The 21,690-nt window shown below is 40.8% G+C and overlaps 1 protein-coding gene across 4 annotated transcripts in view; it reads left to right on the top strand.

Moving 5' to 3' along the window:
* Nucleotides 1-21,690, top strand: part of Cep162 (centrosomal protein 162) — a 62,932-nt gene that overhangs the window by 30,577 nt on the left and 10,665 nt on the right. For 3 of the 4 annotated variants that reach the window (XM_027410993.2, XM_027410994.2, XM_035443864.1), the window contains 12 exons: nucleotides 2,338-2,468; nucleotides 2,777-2,992; nucleotides 3,457-3,597; nucleotides 4,518-4,630; nucleotides 6,565-6,670; nucleotides 7,666-7,792; nucleotides 8,736-8,899; nucleotides 9,592-9,696; nucleotides 11,722-11,934; nucleotides 15,704-16,356; nucleotides 18,432-18,573; nucleotides 20,567-20,665. In XM_027410993.2, coding sequence (XP_027266794.1) covers nucleotides 2,338-2,468; nucleotides 2,777-2,992; nucleotides 3,457-3,597; nucleotides 4,518-4,630; nucleotides 6,565-6,670; nucleotides 7,666-7,792; nucleotides 8,736-8,899; nucleotides 9,592-9,696; nucleotides 11,722-11,934; nucleotides 15,704-16,356; nucleotides 18,432-18,573; nucleotides 20,567-20,665 — 2,210 coding nt within the window. Of the gene's footprint in view, nucleotides 1-2,337; nucleotides 2,469-2,776; nucleotides 2,993-3,456; nucleotides 3,598-4,517; nucleotides 4,631-6,564; nucleotides 6,671-7,665; nucleotides 7,793-8,735; nucleotides 8,900-9,591; nucleotides 9,697-11,721; nucleotides 11,935-15,703; nucleotides 16,357-18,431; nucleotides 18,574-20,566; nucleotides 20,666-21,690 lie in introns of those variants that run through there. The other variant, XM_027410995.2, reaches the window with a different exon arrangement.

Here is a 21,690-nt window from a genome sequence, read left to right as displayed (position 1 = left end):
GGAATACTGGTGCCATGCTGAGCACTGAGTCAGGCTTTTCCCTGTGTGTGTCTTAAATGAGAGAAATAAAATGGATGGATGGGTGGGTGGGTGGGTGGAGAGTAGAAGTAGATAAATGGCTTAAATGTTTTCTAAGAGTAATATCTGGAAATGTCAGATAAAATCTATTAGTTCGTATACTCACCTAAAAATCAGTTTATAAAAAAATGAGATCACACTTCATAAGTTCTTTTTATTTTTTTTAACTTTTTAACTTACTTTATTCATATGGGTGTTTTACCTGCATGTGTATATTGTGTACCATTTGCATGCCTGGCAAATGAGGGGCCAGAAGAGGGCATAGGCCCTCCCAGAACTGGAATTACAGACATTTGTGTGCCACCAAGTGGGCATTAAGCATCAAACCTGGGTCCTCTGAAAGAACAGCCAGTGTTTCTCCCCTGTCCCTACAAGTTCTTTTTAAATATACTAGATGTAGGGTTATTAAATCTCCAAGGAGATAAACTTCATCCTTAAAAATTGCATGTTCTAAGAAAATAGATTTTGATAACCTCTGAGAGATTGCTAAAGCCATATTGTTGTTTCCTGGCTTTATTGTCAATTTTATGTATCACCAATCCCTTGTTTCCCTTCTGGGAAATATGAAGTAATATAATCTTCTTCCCCATGCCACCCAACCAGTGGTTTTGCTGTTTCAAGGTATATTTTCGCTTACAATCATATGTCCCTCAGTTTGGAGATTTAGTTCCTGCTTCTGGTTATTAAGGAAATTGAATGTCTGTTAATGATAGTGGCTCCAATGTAGAATTATTTTGGTTTTTTTCTTTTTGATTGAATGTTACTAATGCATTGTTTCTTCAAAGAGGGCTTTAGGGTTTTAATTCTGCAGTGTTTTTCAGTTTGAATTTCATTTCATATGAAGAAATTTTTATTTCTTAGATATCTTTCAGAGGACTTGGTTCAGTTGCTAGCACCCATTTGGTGGCTCACAACTGTCTTTTCTTCCAGTACCAGAGGATTCAGTGTCCCCTTCTGGCCACTTTGGGCACCAGACACAAACCTTGTGCACAGATAGACATTCCATAAGCACTCATACATATAGAAAAAAAAAGATTCAGGAATGGAAGTTCTGTTGTAAAAAGACTGGTAGGCTAAACTTATATACACAAAACCACCTGTTTTTAGCTGTGTGGTCCTAACAGGCATGTGCTGGCAGGACACACCTAGCCCTTGGTCACAGTATAACCTGCCAGTGATTGAAAGAGATCACATGTTGTATCTGCAATGATTCAATCTTTTTATGAATGCTTTAAGACATTTCTTTAGAAACATACATGAAACACACTAAGTATGATGATGGCTGTAAGGAGAACCTTTATATGTGCCTACAGAAAGGATAGAAATGAACCTTTCTGTGAGGAAGTATTGAATTATTTCTTCTTTTAGCTTTTCTGTATTTTCCAAATATATGATGATATTTTTAATTTAAAAATACATTTAAGCAAATCTTGAGGAAATCATTGTTTAAAGAAAACAAACCACAAAATTTGAAGTTACTTATTTACCTTTAAGGCAGCTGGACAATGTTGGTGGGATGTTCAGAGCCTGTCACATTTGAATGTGGGCTTTACGATTCCACAGAAGCATCTCCCTACACTGCCTGTTGCTAACTGAATAGTACACTGGCCTCAGAATTACTTCGTCTTTGGAGTTTAGAAGTTACTGTAAAAGCAGAAAACGAGACCAAATGTGTGTGTGTGTGTGTGTGTGTGTGTGTGTGTGTGTGTGTGTGTGTGTGTGTGTGAGAGAAGAGAGAGAGAGAGAGAGAGAGAGAGAGAGAGAGAGAGAGACATTCTTTTCTAATTTGTTAGATGATGCTATTGAATCATCTTTGAAATCAGACTTGGGTTAACCCATGATGTACATGGCTCCATTGATGCTGCACACTGAGTATCCAAAGTGTGCTCAAGACAGTGACTCTGAACTAACATTCTTCATACTTATCAGCTGCTCTTTCTGACTCATCATGTGGACATCCTTATTGTGACCCTCTTAGAGAATGACTTGTTCAAAGGTGGTAAAGTCTTGAAGTTACCCTGCTTCAGTCTCCTTATACTCATTTAGCTCCATCTGTAGATGCTGATTGTGGGTGGCTGCTGGGTTGCAGTGCCATAATGAAAGGACTGTGTTGTGGTGTGTTGTGGGTGCCACAGCCTGTGTAGTGATCTACATTTTACCTCCACATTGCTGCTGTCCTCATATTTATTGTCCGTCGTTTCTGAATGCACATTCAACCTTCCTTTTATGATGCTTTCTTCTCTTGTCTATAATATTTAGAAATATTATCTGGAACAAAACTCATCAAGCCTGCAGCTTTGAATAGACCATCCCCGCAAAGTGAAGGTAGCCTAACTACACCTAAGCAGCCTGAAGATCCCACAGCTGATTCCTCTGTCCAGTTTCAGACTGTAGGTATTGCAGTTTGTATTAATATTTATAATTTTTATATGTTAAAATCATTTTAAAACTAGATTATAAAGAGTATGTAATAATTACATACTGTAAGAAAATACCACAATTGAAGTCGATAAATGTGTACAGATAAAATACGAAATTTCTTTTCCTTATTCACATCACTTACTGATTTCTCTTACTGGATTCTATTACTTACTGGTAATAGATCATTATTCCTGTGTCATGGCCAGTCTGTTTTCTGGTTTGTGTTCTGGTCTTTACCATACAACTCATGTAATGAACGCATGCTTCTTTTGGAAAGGAGCCTCCAGGAAATGGAGAGAAAGAATTGCTGATGTTGAAGAGAGCTCAGGAAGCAGAAGAAAAGTGGAGAGGTGCACAAGCCCTAATTGAGCAAATTAAAGTCACATTCTCAGAAAAGGAGAGGGAGCTGGAGAACACACTGGAAACCCTGAAGAGACAGCAGGAAGGAGAGCTCTTCAAACTGAACCAAGAAAATTACATTCTTCAGACCAAGGTACCAAATGCACTGTTCTGTTTTTCCTTCCTGTCTGTTAAAAAACAAGCCAACAAACAAGCAAACAGCTATGCCTCTTACTAAATTCCTTATTTTCTTGGTACCTGGAGCTGTTCGATTTGCCACATACACTACAGACTTGGGTTCTTGGTTCTCTCCAGAGTGAGCTGAACCATGGGAAAATCAAACAAGGCTCTTTGATGATTTGCCTGTGTCAGCTGTTCTTTTAAAAACAAATCATTGAGTTCATTATGGCCATCAGAGAAACAATGGTTTTATCAGGAAATGCAGTAGAAGGTATAGAAACAGAGAGTCACTGCAATGTTCGTGAGTTCTTCTCTCACCAGGAAGTTGCTGTGTTGACGTGACCATGGTCACAAGCACTTCCCAGGATGATCAGTAATGGAGGCTGTTTTCTCTTCATTTCCCTATTCAAATAAAACGTTTTCTCCATTTTCTTAAAGTTAAGTAGCTTTGAAGAAACAAGCAGAAAACAGAGATGGCTACAGCTTGGAGAAACATCCGATCCCATTACTGGAGAAAAGCTGAAACAAATCCAAAAAGAAATAGAAGAACAAGAGACACTTCTTCAAGGATACCAGCAGGTGTGGGCAGTTCTTCAGCCTCTGATGACTTTGGTTTTGATGCTTTAATTATAAAAGTAAGGTATATTAAAATACTGCTGTGGTCATTTAACATGCATATATAAGCAAGGTAATATGACTAGTTTTCTTTCCCCACCTTTTCCCCCTTCCCCCTCCTTCCCTCCTTTCTCTTATGCCCTGGAACTCACTCTGTAGTCCAAATGGGCCTCAAGGTTGTGATCCGCCTCCCAAGTGCTGGGTACAGGCATGCACTGTCTTGCCCAGTTGGCCTGCACATTTCTTATTAGCCAGATTAAAGTAGCTAAGAGAATCAATTCTGAACTCAAATAAAAACCTGATTTTAAGTCTTAACCTAACACCTACTGTGGAGCCATATGTAACCCTCTCACCCCTCTTTCTTTATGAGTAGAGATAATAACACAAGGGAATAGTGAAATTCAGAATACAACAGTACAAACCAGCCTCCTCACCTGGCACATGGTAGTCAGAAATTGTTGCATGCTATTTTAATAGCCATGTTTCTTAGAAATGATTTTTTTTTCCTTTTGGCCTAAACCAGAATTGCGTATATAGTCCTGCTGGGTTTTCTCACCCCTAGCCCACCATGTAGGTGAGAGGCTTCTCCACTCTCCCTTTTGCATTTACTCTGGTAAGATTCAGTGTATTACACTGACAGTAGACTCCAGTTTGGGGGAATTTTAGAACTTTTTTCCAAGTAAGCATTTTTAGCATTTTAGAAAGAGTTGTGTGTAGAGAAGTTGCCTTCTAAGATAATAAAAGATATGGAAAAAGAATTTTATAAAATTAAAATCTAAGAAAATTTTAAAGACCACTTAATTGGTTTATTTACTAATATTCCATTTTATGTTTTAAGTGCTGCTAACTTTTAACTTAAAAATCATTTTTCTGTTTTTAAAAAGGAAAATGAAAGGTTGTATAATCAAGTAAAAGATCTCCAGGAACAAAATAAGAAAAATGAAGAGCGAATGTTTAAGGAAAATCAGAATTTATTTAGTGAGTTAGCCTCTTTAAAGTAAGTTCTCTTAAATTTCTGACACTTAAATATACTTAACAATTTCTAAGCATATTGTTAACATTTTTTTCTAGGAATGGTAAATACCATTACATGTGTCTGTTTTCCTTTGTACACTGATTTCCAGTCTTATAACTCTTATATTGCATATCTAGAGAATTTTTCTCTTAGTAATTGAGAGCTAGTATAAATTCCAGTATTTACAACATACCCATATGTGAGTTTGACATTGCTTTCAAGAAACCGAAAATAGAGCACTTGTCTTTGTCAGTAGATAACTATTCTCTAATCAATGGTTTGATTAATAATGCAAAAGTAAAACATAAAAACTACAGTATCAGTTTGGCCTTAGGTTCTGTAGAAACAGAATAACTGTGGGATAGCTTTGGAAAGAGCAAAAGAAATCAGAATTCTAGAAAAAGAGAAAAAGAAACAAGGAGGAAAGTGAGAGGATGCAGAGAGTATGACCTCAGGCGGGACCTGGCTTTACCCTGACGCTGTCAGGGAGCTCTAGAGAGTAGACAGAACATATTATAGGTCAGAGCCTGTGGTTTTGGCTGAAGCCAATTGTTCAGGGTTTGGGGGGAGGTCACCTATGAGTTGTTACTATCCAGTACTCTCTATAGAACAGTGAACACCACAGACTGCTTACTCATATGCTAGACCCTGGGTCATTACCTTACTGTCGGAAGAATAAACACCAAACCTACAAAGTGCACGCATGAGGGAGGGCACTGTCTTCCACTGGGTAATGACTATTTAGTGCATTGTTCCACATAAATGGCCAGTCACTGGCCAGAAGTTACCAGAAGTTTTGTTGACTAGGAATGTCATGAATGCTAACCATATTTAATAACAGGCTCTCTTTTTTAAGATAGCTCATAACATGAAAAGTGTAGCCTTTAGCATATACTGACCTTTCATGTAAAATAGAAAAATATACACCCTGTAGTAGACAGAAGTGACAGCTGTACAGATTGGTGAGCAGTGCAAGGGAGAGAGAAAGAGGAGAGAGAGAGAGAGAGAGAGAGAGAGAGAGAGAGAGAGAGAGAGAGAGAGAGAATTTTAATGCTCCTTTCTCCAGGTCAGTGTGGCCCCAAAGCCAGGTGTATTGATCCCCTGCTTGAAAATACTTACATCTTCTTTCAAAACACTTCTCGTAAGGGTTTCTGGCAAAAACCCTGTCTTAACTGGAGATGTGACTCAGTTGATGAGGTCTGGGGTCAGTCCCTAGTACCACATACAGTAGGGCTAGTGTACATGCCTGTAGTCGCAGGACTCTGGAGGGAGGCAGGAGGCTTGGAAGTTCAAGGCCATCTTCAGTCATGTAGCAACTTAGAAACTGGCTTAGACTGTGTGTCAGACAATGATAAATAAACATAACTTCAAAAACACTACATTTTTACCACCTGTCTTCTAGAAAGAACTACTACAAAATCCCAAACTAAGAGAACTTCCATGGTAAAATAATTAACTTAGATAATTTTTTAAAGAATTTATTTAGAACATTAGGACTATATTATTTTATAGAAATTTCTGGAAAAATACCTAAAATTTGAGTCTGCGGTCCAGATATGTTTGTGGTTTTGTTTCTGTGTATAAAATTGGGCTTTGTGTGTGTTAGAACAAGAGTCGGCAGTGAGACCAGGAGTACGCAAAAAGCTCTACAGAAACAGTAGCGCTTCGTGTGCTCTGTGAATTAGAAGCAAATGTTTTCAAATTTTAATTAAAACAAGTATCTTCATTTTCTGCTCTTCCAAAGTGAAAAGTCTAAGTGTTTCCCTCAAATCTACTTTTCTTTAACATGTCCCTACTTTCTTCTTTAGACTAATGCTTTTTTCTCTGTGGTAATACACATAGTGTGAGTTCATTAGAGTATTTTGTATTAAAAGGAGTACCTTGTTTTTTAAAGTCTTTTTTCCCCCCAAAATCAGAGAACAGGTGCACAAAAATCGTTTCCTGTCTCAAGCAGTTGAAAATGCAGAACCCACCAAAAACCAGAGTTTTACAGATCTGCTAGCAGAATTACGGGTGGTGCAGGTAAGCGGGATAAGGATTTAAACTATTAAGGAATGTCATAGACATTCCAGTATGTGTAAAAAAAAAATCTGTTTGTAATAAATATATAAATAAAACATATTTTAGCCAGGCACTGGTGGCGCACGCCTTTAATCCCAGTACGTGGAAGGCAGAGGCAGGTAGACCTCTGTGAGGTGGAGACCAGCCTGATCTACCTAGCAAGTTCTAGGCCAGCCAGGATTACAACATAGTGGAAATCTGCCTTTTAAAAACAAAACAACAACAACAACAACAAAACCCTGCTTTTAGATAAAAAGGTAATAGGTCAAGTATCAAGTATCGATGAGTGCTAGTCAGGGGAAAGCTTGTCTTTTCAGAGAACATGGTCAGGCAAGGTCTTCCTGGGTCTCCTTTTGAGCAGTCATGACAGGAAGGAGCAAGCTACCTACCCAGCAGAGGGATACCTGACAGACCCTTTAGGTAGGCGTGCTCTAGGGGTAGGGGACGTTCACAGAACAGCAAAGAGACCTCTGTAGCTATAGTGAACAGAAGATTAATATAAGTGTGCTCAGTCAGAGTCATGGCTGGGTTATGTGACCCTCAAAGTCATGGTTAATTTAGGGTTCACCCTAAGAGAAGAACCAGCAGAGGCTTCAGCTGGAGGAGTGTGGCTAATCCTGCTGACTGCTGTGAGAACCAGCGTAGGCGCTGAGAGGGAGAATGCTTAGATGAGAGGGTACCGAAGCAGTCCAGGCAAGGGGCTTGGAAAAGAACACATTAGGATATTAGAGTGGGAATCTCCAGTGTGATGCTGAGAAGACTGGAACCAGTGTTAGAGACTGTGGGAAGTTAATGGTTCACAGGTAGAGCACCCTCTGTTCCTTTTAGATAAAATGTGACCTGAGATTGGGGAAACATCACAGCTGTATTTTTGATGGATTGAGAGGAGAGAATATCCCATGATTTATTTATTGTGTTTGGAAGTAACCCACTTTTATATTCCTTCAAATATCAAGAAAGAGAAAAACCATCTGATGGAAGACATCAAAAGACTGAAGCAAGACAAACAAGCTCTTGAAGTGGACTTGGAAAAAGTGAAGAAAGAAAGGGACCAAGCCAAAGATCAGATTGCTTATGCCACAGGTTAGCACGGCTAAGACCATTCTCAGTTCTCTGATGGTTCCAACCATGAAACCAAGTAATAGAAACTGAATGGTATCATTAAAATACTTATCCTGTAGGGAACCTGTAACCTTTGAAACATTTTAAAATTAGTGATAAAGTGATGCATACTTCTTATTTTAATTAGAACAGTTGCAGCATCAAGGGAGACTCAGGCATTAATTGAACTCATAGCTTCGTGTTGAGCAGTTTAAAGTCCTGTGGTGTTAGCCTGGCCCTGAAGTCAGGGCTGAACATGCTCGGAAGGATTTGCCACATGAACATGCAACCCTGTATTATATTGTATAGGGGTGAAAAGAAACATGACATGGTGCCCACGAGGAAAAATTCAGGGAGAAAGATAAGAATGAACAGAATTTATTGGGGGGGGGGTAACAAACAAACACCAAGAGTTTTGGAGAAGAAAGGTGTTGGAGCCAGGCCCAGACAGTGAGATTCGGAAGTAAAGGAATAGAGAGAGGCTCAGGTATGCGCCTTCGGCACATTGCTGGGTAGCTAGTCAGGGCAGCAGAACTTCCATCTACAGCGCCTCGGCTTCAGTGTGAAGCTGAGCAAAGAAGCCATTCTTAACTGCACATAAAGCAATGTTCCCTTCCCTTATCTCTAAAGGAGGAGAGTAAAAGGTTTTTCTAAAACAAGTTCAAAAACATTTTTCATGTAAATTTGTTGTTAACTAAGCCACTTGTAAATGTATGCCATTTTTTTATTTAACTATAAACATTCCTTGAATCTATTTTTCCCCTGGAAACAACTTGATTTTCATAATATATTAGTGGGGAAAAAATCACATATTTCTAGATGTTTTCATTAAGTAGACATTGTTTTTTATTTAAAGTGTTGGAATTTTGTGATTTCTATATTTTTAAAAATTATTACGAGGTTGCTGAGTTATTTTATTGTCTAGGTGAAAAATTATATGAAATAAAAATTTTAGAAGAAACACATAAACAAGAAGTCAGTCGTCTGCAGAAGCGGTTACAGTGGTACGCCGAGAATCAGGAGCTTCTAGACAAGGATGCGGCTCGCCTCCGAGAGGCCAATGAAGAAGCTGAGAAGCTGAAACTGGAGGTGCCTTTGTGCATGAGCCCTCTTGCTAGGCTGTCACTCCTGTGTCACTCTGTCACTGCTCCCTTATGTTTGTGTTTTGTCGCCTGTACTGGAGATGAGTCCAGGGCCTTGAACTTGCTCTGCCATGGCACTACACCCCTAGCTCTGAAACCCTTACTCTTAAAGCCTGAATTTATAGCCAGTTTGGCTTTTGGTTTGAGTTCAGATGATTAGTCTTTTTAGATAGACTGTAGATAAACGCCAGCTACTCATCACAGCCTGTAGGGACCGTATGGCCTGACCCATAGGGGCCTGACTCAGCACCTGCTCTGCTCCACTCAGTGAGCTGACTCGCTCCCTCCACACAGCTGCCTTGTCCTTGTCAAAACTCAGCTCAGGTGTCTACCCTTAGAACTTCCTCCCCAACCCTGCTTTTCTTTCACTCCTTCACACTTCTGTTTGGTTGCTAGCGCTTGTCTCTCTGTAAAGTGATTCTCTTAGCCTATCAACCATCTGACTCTATAAGTACGAAGACCCAGATTGTCTTGTTTTCCCGAATCTTCAGCCTCCAGTACTGCCCCTGGAGACACTTGGAACAAAGGACTAGCTCAATCAGTGTCTGTTACAGAGTTATTGATGAGTTAACATTATCATCCCCCACCTATGAGCTTTCCTGATGTTGCCAATACACTTCTTGCCTCCTTTGTGGACAGATTGAAAAACTGAAAACTGAGTCCGGGAGCCCAACCACTCAGCAGAGGTTACGCTCGAAGGAAAGAGCTCTGGATGCCAAAAGAATTCAGGATCTGGAGCGGCAGGTAAGTGTCCCAGAGGAATTTTGAGTGGAGCACTTTTAATGTATCCAGACTGAATTATTCCAGATATCCTTAAAGTGCCGGCAATGAAGTGTGTAAGATGGCATGACCCAGGGCTCACATCTGCAGGCTGAGGCTCTCAATTGGAAGATGGAGACCTATTGATGAGAGATCCTTTTGCCTCCCCGCTCTAGAAAACTTTTAGGAAGACAGAAGCAGAAAATTTGAAATAATTGGGTAGTGAGTTTTAATTCCTGCTGAGGCAGTAGGATCACCCGAACCCAGGAATTCAGGGCAATCTCAGAAATACAGCAAAACCTTTTTTCTTCTTTCAGATTAGCCCATATCCTGACCCAAAAAAAAAAAAAATAGGTGGGAAGGGAGTACATGAAGAAAGATCCTAGAATCTGGAATGTGCCTCTAACACTTGGGAAATGTTACAAAACACTGTGCACAATCATCCTGAGCCTTGCTCACCGCTGGGCACCACAAGTGTTCATTTCAGTGTCACTGTAGCAAGGAGATTTATTAAACTCTTACTGTGGAGCTTCTCAAGGTGAAGAATTTTTTTTTTATTGAAGTAGTTGTGCAGGAATACAGAAAATTTCCTTTTATTTTTAAAGCATTCTATGTAGCATTTATATTCCTAGCTAAATATTAAGGTGTGATTTTCCAGCCTTTGATGAGGGAACAGGACTTGTGTAATAGCCTCCTGGCACTTAGACAGCTATTATTTCATCACAAGTCCAAGACTGTGAGGTCATCACAGAGCTGAATGGTTTTATGAGGAAGTAAAAATTCAACTTTGTTACTTTTACAGGACTTTTTCTGATATTAAGAGGTATGACATAGGAATTTGGTTAAAGAGCCAAGAAAAGATCAGGACAAAAGTGGCTTGAAGAGTGAGAAATATTTTAAAGTGAGTGTAGTGTGAGATTGTTCTTGGATTGTCTTCAGGGCTTAGGGTCCATGTTGCCCAGTGTAGAAACAGCTGTTCAGACCTGGGAGGGGACAGAGACAAAGGAGTAAGTCCATTAGATGATCTCCTAAAGAGAGACCATGTCAAACTGGATGTGTGGGGAGGAGAGAAAAGGTATGCTTAATAAGACTTCAGATAGTGGGGCTATGGAGATGGCTCGGTCATTGAAGTGCTTGCTATGCAAACATGTAGAGGCGAGTGCAATCCTTAGGGCCTCCAGAAGCATATGCCTGTCATACCAGCTCTGGAGGGAGCAGAAACAGAAGGAAGCCTTGTGTTTACTGGCGTCTAGCCAATAAGCCCAGTCCATAAACCCCAGACACCAGTGAAAAAATCCTATCTCCTAAGACTCCTCCTGAGGGATAGCTGCAGTTTCTGTGCACTGGAGCACAGCACTGTCTTACAGAAAAGTCTGAAAACATGTCATTAGTTTTTAGACTGAGTGAAAACTGCCTTTTATGAACATTTTAAGAAGGTCATTTTAGGAGAGGGAGAAATGGCTCTGCAATTCAGAGTACTCGCCATTCTTGCTCAGGACCCAGATTCGATTCCCAGTACCCACGTGGCAGCTCACAGCTGTCTGTGTCTGCAGTCCCAGAGGGTACAATGCCTTCTTCTGACCCCTGTATGTATTGCATGCACATGGTGCTCGGAGAAAACACCCATACATGTAATTTTCTTTTAAAGTGTAATGTCACGTGTCCTTGGCAGGGAGATGCTTAGGACAGTCTGTGTCCGCTCTGCGGTAGTGCATTGCCTTCTCTGTGCAGTGGGTTCTAGAAGTGCAGTGACACAGAGGGGTCCATGGGCAGAACAAGAACGCTCTACTCCAGACAGACTGGAGGTGTGCTTTGAGTGGCTGTGAGAGATGCCCATAAGGTTAATTAGATGTTAAGAGGGTAATCTTGTGAAATGGCGGCACTCCTGTGCCTTTGATCCAGCATGGCGGTAGGATGTAACCATCCTTGACATGACCATCTAAGCTTAGATAGTAAACTGCCTATTTATGTATATTTGTCAACTTACATATATTTAACACATTTTCATAGGTTAAAGAAATGGAAGGGATTCTGAAGAGAAGATACCCCAACTCCTTACCTGCCTTGATACTGGCTGCCTCAGCAGCTGGTGATTCCGCAGATAGAAACACAGTGGAATTTATGGAAAGAAGGATAAAAAAGCTAGAAGCTGATCTGGAGGGCAAAGATGAAGAAGCAAAGAAAAGCCTGCGCACCATGGAGCAGCAGTTTCAGAAAATGAAGGCAAGTGCAAGGTAGCAGAGGTGGTGCAAGGGAGCAGGTCGTTCCCAGCCCTCACTTTAACAGCTCTGAGCATCCTTGCCCACCAGTGCAATTCCATATAAAAGAAGTCTAGGTCCATCGTGTCTTCTTGAACTGTCAGCAACTCCCTTCTCCCTTCTATTTCAGACAGAATAATCAAGCACAAGATATGTTTTTTTAATAAATATATTTTACATCCTGGCCAGTTTCCCCTCCCTCTTCTCCTCCCAGGCCCTCACCCCCCACCCTTACTCCTGTTTCCATCCCCCAATCCACTCCTCCCTTTCTGTTTAGGAAAGGGCAGGTCTCCCATGAGTATCAGAACTTGGCATATAAAGTTGCAGTAAGACTAAGCACCTCCCCATGTATTAAGGCTGAACAAGGCATCCCAGTATGAGAAGAAGGTCCCAAAGTCAGCAAAAAAGTCAGAGACAGCCCCAGAAGAGGGCCAAGCTGTAGAATTGTCACATATATGCAGAGTGCCTAGGTCAGTCCCATGCAGGTTCCCTGGTTATCAGTTCAGTCTCTGTCAGTCCCTTTGAACCCAGGTTACTGATTCTTCGAGTTTTCTTGTGGTGTCATTGACCCCTTTGGCTCCTACAATCCTTTCTCCCCCTCTTCTGCAGGATTCTCCAAACTCCAACCTAATGTTTGGCTGTGAGTCTGTATCTGTTACCATCAATTGCTAGATGAACCCTCTCTTATGACTATTGGGCTAAGCACCAATCTGGTCACAGGAGATGGGCAGTTGAGGCTATGTGTCCGCTATTGCCAGGGGTCTTAGCTGGCTTCATCCTTATAGATTCCTAGCAAATTCCTTTGCTCCAGGGTTTTACCTGGCCCTGAAATGTACCCCCCTCTCCCTTTAGTATTTTTCAAGTATTCTCTCCCTCCATCCCCACCCACCCTTAGTCTACTCACAAAATCTCTATTTCCCTTCCCAGGGAGATCCAGGATTCCCCCATGAGCCCTCCTTGTTACCTAGTCTCTCTGGATCTGCGGATTGTAGCATAGTTATTCTTTATTTTACAGCTAATATCCACTTATAAATGAGTACATAACATGTTAGTCTTTCTTGGTCTGGGTTACCTCACTTGGGATGATTTTTTTCTGGTTCCACCATTTGCCTTGTTTTTAACAGCTGAGTAGTACTCCATTTATAAATGTGCCATATTTTCTTTATCCATTCATTGGTTAAGGGGCATCTAGGTTGTTTTCAGGTTCTGGCTTTTACAAGTAAAGTTGCTATGAACATAGTTGAGCAAGTGTTCTTCTGGTATGATTGAGCATCCTTTGGGTATATACCCAAGAGTGGTATAGCTGGGTCTTATGGTATATTGATTCACAGTTTTCTGAGAAATCAACATATTGATTTCCAAAGTGGCTGTATAAGTTTGCACTCCCACTACCAATGTAGGAGTGTTCCCCTTGCTCCACATCCTCTCCAGCCTGGGATATCACTGTGTTTTTGATCTTAGCCATTCTGATAGGTATAAGATGGAATCTCAGAGTCATTTTGATTTGCATTTCCCTGATGACTAAGGATGTTAAACATCTCCGTAAGTGTTTCTCAGCCATATGAGATTCTTCTGTTGAGAATTCTCTGCTTAGATCTATACCCCATTTTTAAATTAGATTATTTGGTTTGTTGATATCTAGTTTCTTGAGTCCTTTATAAAATTTGGAAATAAGCCCTCTGTCAGATGTGGGGTTGGTGAAGGTCTTTTCCCATTCTGTAGGCTGCCATTTTGTCCTGTTGACAGTATCCTTTGCATTATAGAAAGTTTTCAATTTCATGAGGTCCCATTTATTAATTGTTGATCTTAGTGCCTATGTTATTGGTGTTCTTTTCAGGAAGTTGTCTCCTCTGCCAATGTATTCAAGATTATTTTCTACTTTCTCTTCTATCAGGTTCAGTGTATTTGGATGTATGTCAAGGTCTTTGAACTGCTTGAACTTGAGTTGTGCAGGGTGATAGATATGGGTCTGTTTGCATTCTTCTACATGCTGACATCCACTTATGCCAGTATCATTTGTTGAAGATTTTTTCCCCCCCATTGTATAATTTTGGCTTCTTTGTTGAAAATCAGGTGTCCAAAGGTGTGTGGATTTACATCTAGATCTTCATTTCAATTCCATTGACCCAATGTCTGTTTTTAAGCCAATACCAAGCAGTTTTTATTACTATAGCTCTGTAGTACAGCTTGAAGTCAGGGGTGGTGATACCTCCAGGAGTTCTTTTATTGTACATGATTGTTTTATCCACCCTATAGTAGGTAATTACCAATACGGAGTCAGGTAGAAATATAAGGGTATTTAATAGGGAAAAGCCTTACTTACAGAGCGAACCAGCCAGCCGGTGGTAGTCTGTACAGCAAGAAGCAAAGAGAAACTGAAACCGAAAACGCAGTCCCCCTACTCATTCTGACCACGCCCTCACAAGCCCTTAGGTATTCTTGTAGCCAGCCCCTAAGAAGGCGTGGCTACAGCTTCCCCTACACCACCCTGGGTTTTTTTGTTTTTCCATATGAAATTATTGTTCTTTCAAGGTCTGTAAAGAATTGTGTTGGATTTTAATGGGGATGGCATTGAATCTGTAGATTGCTTTTGGTAAGATTTTTACTATGTTAATCCTACTGATCCGTGAGTATGGGAGATCTTTCTATCTTCTTCAGTTCCATTCTTGAAAGATTTGAAGTTCTGTACAAGATATCTTTATGCACTCCTGTCAGTGTTAGGGTCAGAGGAAAATAGATTAAAACACCTCTGCTGTATTTCAGAAGCAAAGGAGAGAAGACACTGCCATTATTGAAATATTTCCACTGATGTTCATCTAGGCGCCACCTTGGAGGTGGGATGGGTTCCTGAAGAGCATCCTAGCCCAGGAATTTCTTAATTCCTGGATTTTCCATTCTTCTGTGGGACAGAAATGAATCAAAGTGTTCACTCCAGCTCCATCGGGGTCCTCTTGTCCCAACTCACGTCTCTGTCTTCTATATGCATGTGTGCATACCACCACCATCCCTTTTAAGTGGTAGTCCTGGGGTTAGACTCAGGGCTTCAAGTGTACTAGCCAGGTGCTCTACCACTGAGCTACAGCCCAGCACCATGCACATCCACGTTTGTTGATTCCCCTAGAACCATTTCTGTGTGATCACATTAAATATCCAGACCAGATATTTAATAACTTTTTTAAACAATTAGCCACTAATTGTAAATACTAGGAGGATCAAGTGTTTCTCAAACACTTCAGTCCCTCCAGTTGCTTTATGTGTTTATCCTCAGGGTATGACAGCTTGCCTGGAGAAGCAGCATCATAGACTGACATTAATTTAATTAGTTTAACAGTATGAAGTATCAATACTATTACTTTAGTAAGCCTCAACTATTTTTTTCTTTTTGAGACAGTGCCTCATCAACTCAGGCTGACCTTGAACTCACTATGTAGACAGACCTTAAACTCCTGATCCTCCTGCCTCCACCTTTTCAAGTTCTGGGGTTGCAGGCATGTGCCACCATGCACAGCTCTTAAACTTTAAAATTTTAACTACCCAAGGACTGCATAAGCACACGTATTATCTAATAAATGATATAGTTTCACCCTTCAGAGAATAAGACCTCAGTACATCTGATTTGCAAAGAAATATGTGAGTGTTTGGATAGAGGACTATATGCGCATAGTAAAATGCAGGGTTTCTGGAAGTAATGGCGTGCTTAATGGGCTTTGACGGGACCTGAATTCTTTCCTCAGATCCAGTACGAACAGCGGCTGGAGGAGCAGGAGCAGCTGCTTGCCCACAGACTGAAGGAAGCTCCACAGAACCAGCGCAACAGCTCAGCCAGACTTAAGGCACTTGAGACAGAACTTGGGGAAATAAAGGAAGCCCATGAGGTCACTGTAAGAAAGCTAGAAGCTGAAATCAGTGATCTCAAACATCAGAATGCTGCGTTAGAACACAAGAAAAATGACAGAGAGGATCAGGACCTCCAGTCCCTAGAATTCCAGGTAGAGCAGGCGCATGCTAAAGCAAAGCTGGCAAGACTCAACGAAGAACTGGCGGCAAAGGGGAGAGAGATACAGGACCTTTCGAAAACTGTGGAGAGGCTCCAGAAGGAGAGAAGAATGATGCTGTCTAGGCAGGGCCCCAGGAGCAGAGAGGAAACATCTGCCAAACAGGTGAAGAAAGAAGTTCTACACCCCAGTAGAGGGAATGCAAACTCCTTCTCTGGAACCCTAGATGCCAAACTGTACCACCCACACACCTTCACTGATTCCCATGTTTCAGAGGTTTTACAAGAAAACTACAGATTGAGAAAAGAACTAGAGGGATTGATTCTAGAGAGGAATAAGCTGAAGATGGACTCTGAAGCAGCAGTATACCAATTTGAAAACTCCATGAAAAGGTAAAAGGTTAAATTGTTCATAAACATGGGAACACAAACAGGTTTTTTTTTTTAACTATATGGTGTATTTTCTCTGTAACTTGACCTTGAAACACATCTATAACATAAGAAACTATAGTTGATCAATTGCTAGAATGCTTACCTAGTGTATGTGGAACCCTGAGTTTGATCCCAGCACCACAGAAACAGGGTGGGTAGTCCATCCATGTCCTCCTAACACACAAACACATGGTAGAAGCTGGAGGATCCTAAGTCCAAAGTCATTCTCAGCTACGTAGCAAGTTACAGGCCAGCTTAGGATACATTGGACTGGTCTTAAAAAATATTATATTGTGTGTATGTAGTGGTAGTAGTAATATGTGAAGACAGGATTTTCAGTGAGGCTCCTCTACCTGCTGAAGCACCAGATCCTGATGACTTGAGCCTCCATGCCATGTCTTTGGGGTGACTGGCAAGTTTCCTCTCTCTACTCATAAGCTAGTTCTTCCCTCCCCCCCAGGCTCCCATCGCTGCCCATGATTGCTAAATGCTAATTCCAACTGCCAGTCAGTTTTATCTATCTCCTTTATTGCTTGAGTTCATTGTCTATAGGATAGTGCCTATAAATGTTCCCCCATACCACCCTTCTTTCTGTATCTAACATTACGTATGTACGTACTTGTGTGTGTGTGTGTATGTGTGTGTGTGTGATGTATATTTTTTAAATGTTCTCATAGTCATCTGGTCATTGTTTCCTTTAGTAACTCCCAACTTCCTTCAATTTCTAAATTTCTCTGCCTAGCATTTCAAATCCATGGCCACTCTCATATTATTCTCTGTGCCTCTTGCTCAGTTGTGTTTGAAGTTCTGCTTCTTTCACAAAACATTGGTTGGCATATCTCAGAAAATTGCTTACTCCGTCCGACCCACAACTCCTACATAAGCATTAAGCATCACCCGCCTTGTAGCTCCCAAAGAACAGAGAAGATTGCACTGTTTGCATGCCCATGCCTGAAACTACCTTATTTCACTCAGCAGGATGACCATGGGAGTAGCACCCACAATGCTTATTTTATTGATCGATTGACAGCAGTGTTGTTAACTAAGTCAGTATGGCAGCACCATGAAACTGGTTTCTCCAGTACTGAATCTAGTTACTATTCTTTCTTAGAAATACTTTAAAATTCAGGTTTATTGTTTCCAGTTTCTTGTAGGAAAATTTTAAGTTTTTTCTTATATCGGTCTGTTTCTCTGATACTAAGAGTCTTCCTAGTCCCGGATTTGGGCTGTCCTTTACTTTAACTGAGTTACATTATGAGTGATTTTGGTTTTAATCCATTTCCTAGAATGCTAACTATACTGCTTCCTTGGAGAAATAGTAAATAAGCAACTGATGCCTGTCTGTCATTTGTAGGTTGGCATGTTAGTTTTAGCAGCAGCGATATGTAGCCACACCACTTACTTAACTGCCTGTAATGCATGCACTTTGTCACCAAGACAAGCATATCATCACATGTACCATCCAAATGAAGCAAATAATTCTGTGTCTGAGGATCACAATCAAATTATTGTATTCTCACAGTCTATCACAACTGTCCCTATAATCATTTGCATGCCCAAATATTGGTGAGCTGCCAATAAAAACCATTAAGAATTTTAAGAATTGTGGCTATCCAAACAAGAACCTAAGTGAGAAGTCTGCGAGTACTTTAAAAGACATTTGCTTAAAATTCAGATTGGTGCTTTGGAACCTTGGAGTCCCTTAGAAAATATAGCTTCAGATAGAGGAGAGGGGAAGGCCCAAAATTTAAACTCCATTTGTGCTTGACTTGATCTCAGGCTGGACGATTTACAGATCTGCACCCTTGGTGTGACCTCTATGTGTCACTTTTCTTAAATGCGCTACTCTTACAAAACCTGGAAAATGTTACCCAGTGAGTGGTTACAGGAGCTCCCAGCATTCTGTTGAATACCGGATGTGCAGCCAGTAGTAGCTCACCTTTGCTGCCTCTCTTCTGGGCTTTGAATACTGTCCAGGCTTCCTGAGTTAGAGGTGTGAGAGCCACTTTCCATGTTCTCTCGTGTCTGTTCCACAGGGTCAAGGACGACACTGCAGCACACATCGCGTCCCTCAAAGCATCTCATCAGAGGGAAATGGAGAAAATCCTTTGCCAGAATGCACTAGAAAATTCCTCTTCCAAAGTAGCTGAACTGAATCGCAAAATAATCACTCAAGAGGTAGCTGGTCCTTCTTAGATGCTAATAGTGTATTTTAAGACTATTGTTTAGAACATAATTTCATTTAGAAATGTTTTAACTTCAGTTTTGCAGGTTGAGGATACAAATGGAAAATAATTATTGACTTTTTTTATACATATAGAGGGGATACCAGTACCATATTTTTAACATTTTACCTTAAAATTATGCCCTATAAATAAGTATTTATACAGACTTGTCCCTACCTTTGTCAGATCTTCCTCTACATAGGCTGTCACAGATAGCTGAAGTATGTGTCTAGCTGAACTTGCATGTTGACCTACCTCCCTCCACCCCAAGTCCCAGTGACAAGTGGTTATCCTCATGCATTCTTCCTGTTTGTTACCTTTCATCATGGAACAAATGCTCCAGTCAGTGAGGCACTAGAGATAAAGTAATGAACAGAGACACACAGCTCCAGCCCATGGGAATCACAGCCTTCCAACAGCTGTGACAGGGAATGCTGACAGCCAATCAGCAGCTTTCTTCTTGGATAGCAGGTACATCTACTCAGACAATCTGAAAATAGCTACCCTGTGGCTGTTTTCTGTACGATTAGGATGAAAATAGAACTTTTGTTAAAAACGGGAAATGTAAGCAGTGGTGAGTAGGGCTGAGTGTTTATTTTGCCCTTATCCTTCCTGAGGTTTTCATTTTTTCATAAGACAAGCTTAAGGGGAGGCCTTAAGAAATCACTACCATCTCTCCCATCTGTAGCCACTTCCCACCATTATAATTACAAAGGAATCCTTCATTGGGGAATTTTTTTTTTCTTTTTCGAGTAAAAGCTCATGATTTTATTGTATTCATAACAAGATCAGCTTACAACTTGGATCACTTGGCCCTTTCTCTTCTTATCGCCTCCCAGTTCAAAATGCTTGCATCTCTTACTAGCTAGCACCCTCTTAGATCTGTGGTTGGACTCAACACCCTCACATTTCAGCACAATCTTCTTTGTAGTTTTAGCCTTTTTGCAGAAAATAGGCTTAGTCTACCCACCATCGCCACTGTTTCCTGTCATAGGGCTTCTTTTCCTGGGCATACAAAGAATCCTTGCCCTTCTTGTACTGTTTCATTTTGTGGGGTTGGTGCTTGCCACATTTCTTAGGAACATTCACCATGTTGGTGGGAACAATAAAGGCACAGAAAGAAGCAGGAAAATTTAAATAGGGACAGGTTAAGTATTTTAAATCATTGTGAATTATCAGATGTAAAAATGTTGTTGTGACTTTTGAGAAGTGCCCTATTAGGAAGAGGTGCATGTTGAAGCATGTGGGAACTGAAGGGTAAGGAAGTCAGGACAATCCTCATAATGTAGTAAGAAGTGTTTTAAATGCTTTTCTAAAGGATTCTTCAGAATACCACCCAATGTAGCCCTGCAGATCCTCACTGAGTGTCAGAAGGCAGCTGGCATTGCACCAAGTGATTTTCAAGGATAGTCTGGGACAGTGAGCGAACAGTGTTCTTCAAATACCATAGTAACACAGACAATGTGTTTTCCTGCGATGATAAATGTGATAGAGTTGCATGGAAGTCAGTGCTGCCTGCTCATTAGAACAGTGAAGGTGAAATGTCGCAGAGGAGAGAGCCAGGCATTCCACACGTTCTTAGAATGCCTGATGGAAATCTGTCCATGGATTCCAAATTCCTGTGTCTAAAATTATGATGTGACATTTTTAGTTCAGAGATTATGACTAATATCTTTATTTAAAAACCTAGTATCCTTCTTAGTCACAAATTATGAAGATAATACTGTCCACTTCCAAACTTTGAATTTACAGAGATTTTCTTCTAAAGGCTGTTTTCAGTCTTGAGTTGGCTTATATTATCTACATAGTATTCAAGGGGGAGCCTTATTAACCAAAGCCTTCTCCCACCCAAGCACTGACCCTGCTCAGCGTCCAAGCTCAGACAAGATTGGGCACTTTCAGGGATGTGTGGCTGTACACTAACCCTACTTGTCATCTTTCCCTAGGTACTTATAAAACATTTCCAAGGTCAAGTTAATGAGCTGCAGGGTAAACAAGAATCCCTTGCAGTTTCTCAAGTTCGAGAAGAAATCCTACAGAAACAGGTAAAAAGTAACAGAAATATTAGACTAAATAAGTTTTTGTTAGGGATTTCAATTATGTTAATATTTATTATAGAAGTCTGTCCATATACAAAAATCATTAGTAACTTAATGTAAAGTCTGCTTTCTAAAAAGTAATCAGTCTAGAAATCTGTTTTAATGTGACTTATTCAATCAACCTTCATATGTCTTTAACTAGTAAGTCTTGTAGCTTAACTTGTGTATAGTACAGGGTTCCTAAGCATAAATGCTAACAATGTGGCCCCCTCAAGATCCAAAGTCCTTCCCAAAATGGTGGAGACATCAAAGACCTGACGTATACACAGTTGGTGAGAATGGTATTTATGGGATATTGTTTCAGGTTACTGAGGAACGTAGGCAGACTCCAGTCAGACCTGTAGATGCAGTCACAGCTATTCCTGGGTGGGACTTTGGCAGCACCAACCAAGCAACAAAGACAGAGAAGACAAAGGCTCCTAGTGACCCAGAGCCAGCAGAGAGAGGGGATGTCTGTCCCAGCCCCTCTAGTAAACTGTCAGACACAAGCCAACATTTATCTCTCTAGCTAGCAGAAACTAGTGTTCTCATTAGCCACAAAAGCCAAGCTGTCAGAATAGAGAAAAAAGGAGGAAATGTGTCTGTTTGTAAAAACTGTTCACTCCCCAGTCCGTACCCTGGCTTGAACAGCAAGGCTTGTAAGACCCAGGGGGTGCTCGACCTATGTGTCTCTTCCAGCAGATGGCAAAAAAACAATGAAAACAGTGGCCTCTCTGGGAGCCTCAAAGTCCACATGCAACTAAATCTGGAAGAGACAGTTATCAAGAACTGAGTTTTACATTGTTTCCTCCTGATAATCGGAATTTGTAAAGGAGGGGGCAAGAAAAGACTGTGCCTTTCTCTCTCATCTGGGAGCTAGTCATGCGGCTCATGCCTGTAACCCTAGCACTCTGTAGACTGAGGCACGAGTTTGAGGCCAGCCCCGGTGAAGGCCAGAGAGATACAGAGATAGGCAGATGTGGAAGAAATGG

Source organism: Cricetulus griseus, chromosome 4 (genome assembly GCF_003668045.3).
Source record: "Cricetulus griseus strain 17A/GY chromosome 4, alternate assembly CriGri-PICRH-1.0, whole genome shotgun sequence".
NCBI lineage: Eukaryota > Metazoa > Chordata > Mammalia > Rodentia > Cricetidae > Cricetulus > Cricetulus griseus.
This window is presented reverse-complemented; position numbering and strand designations above follow the sequence as displayed.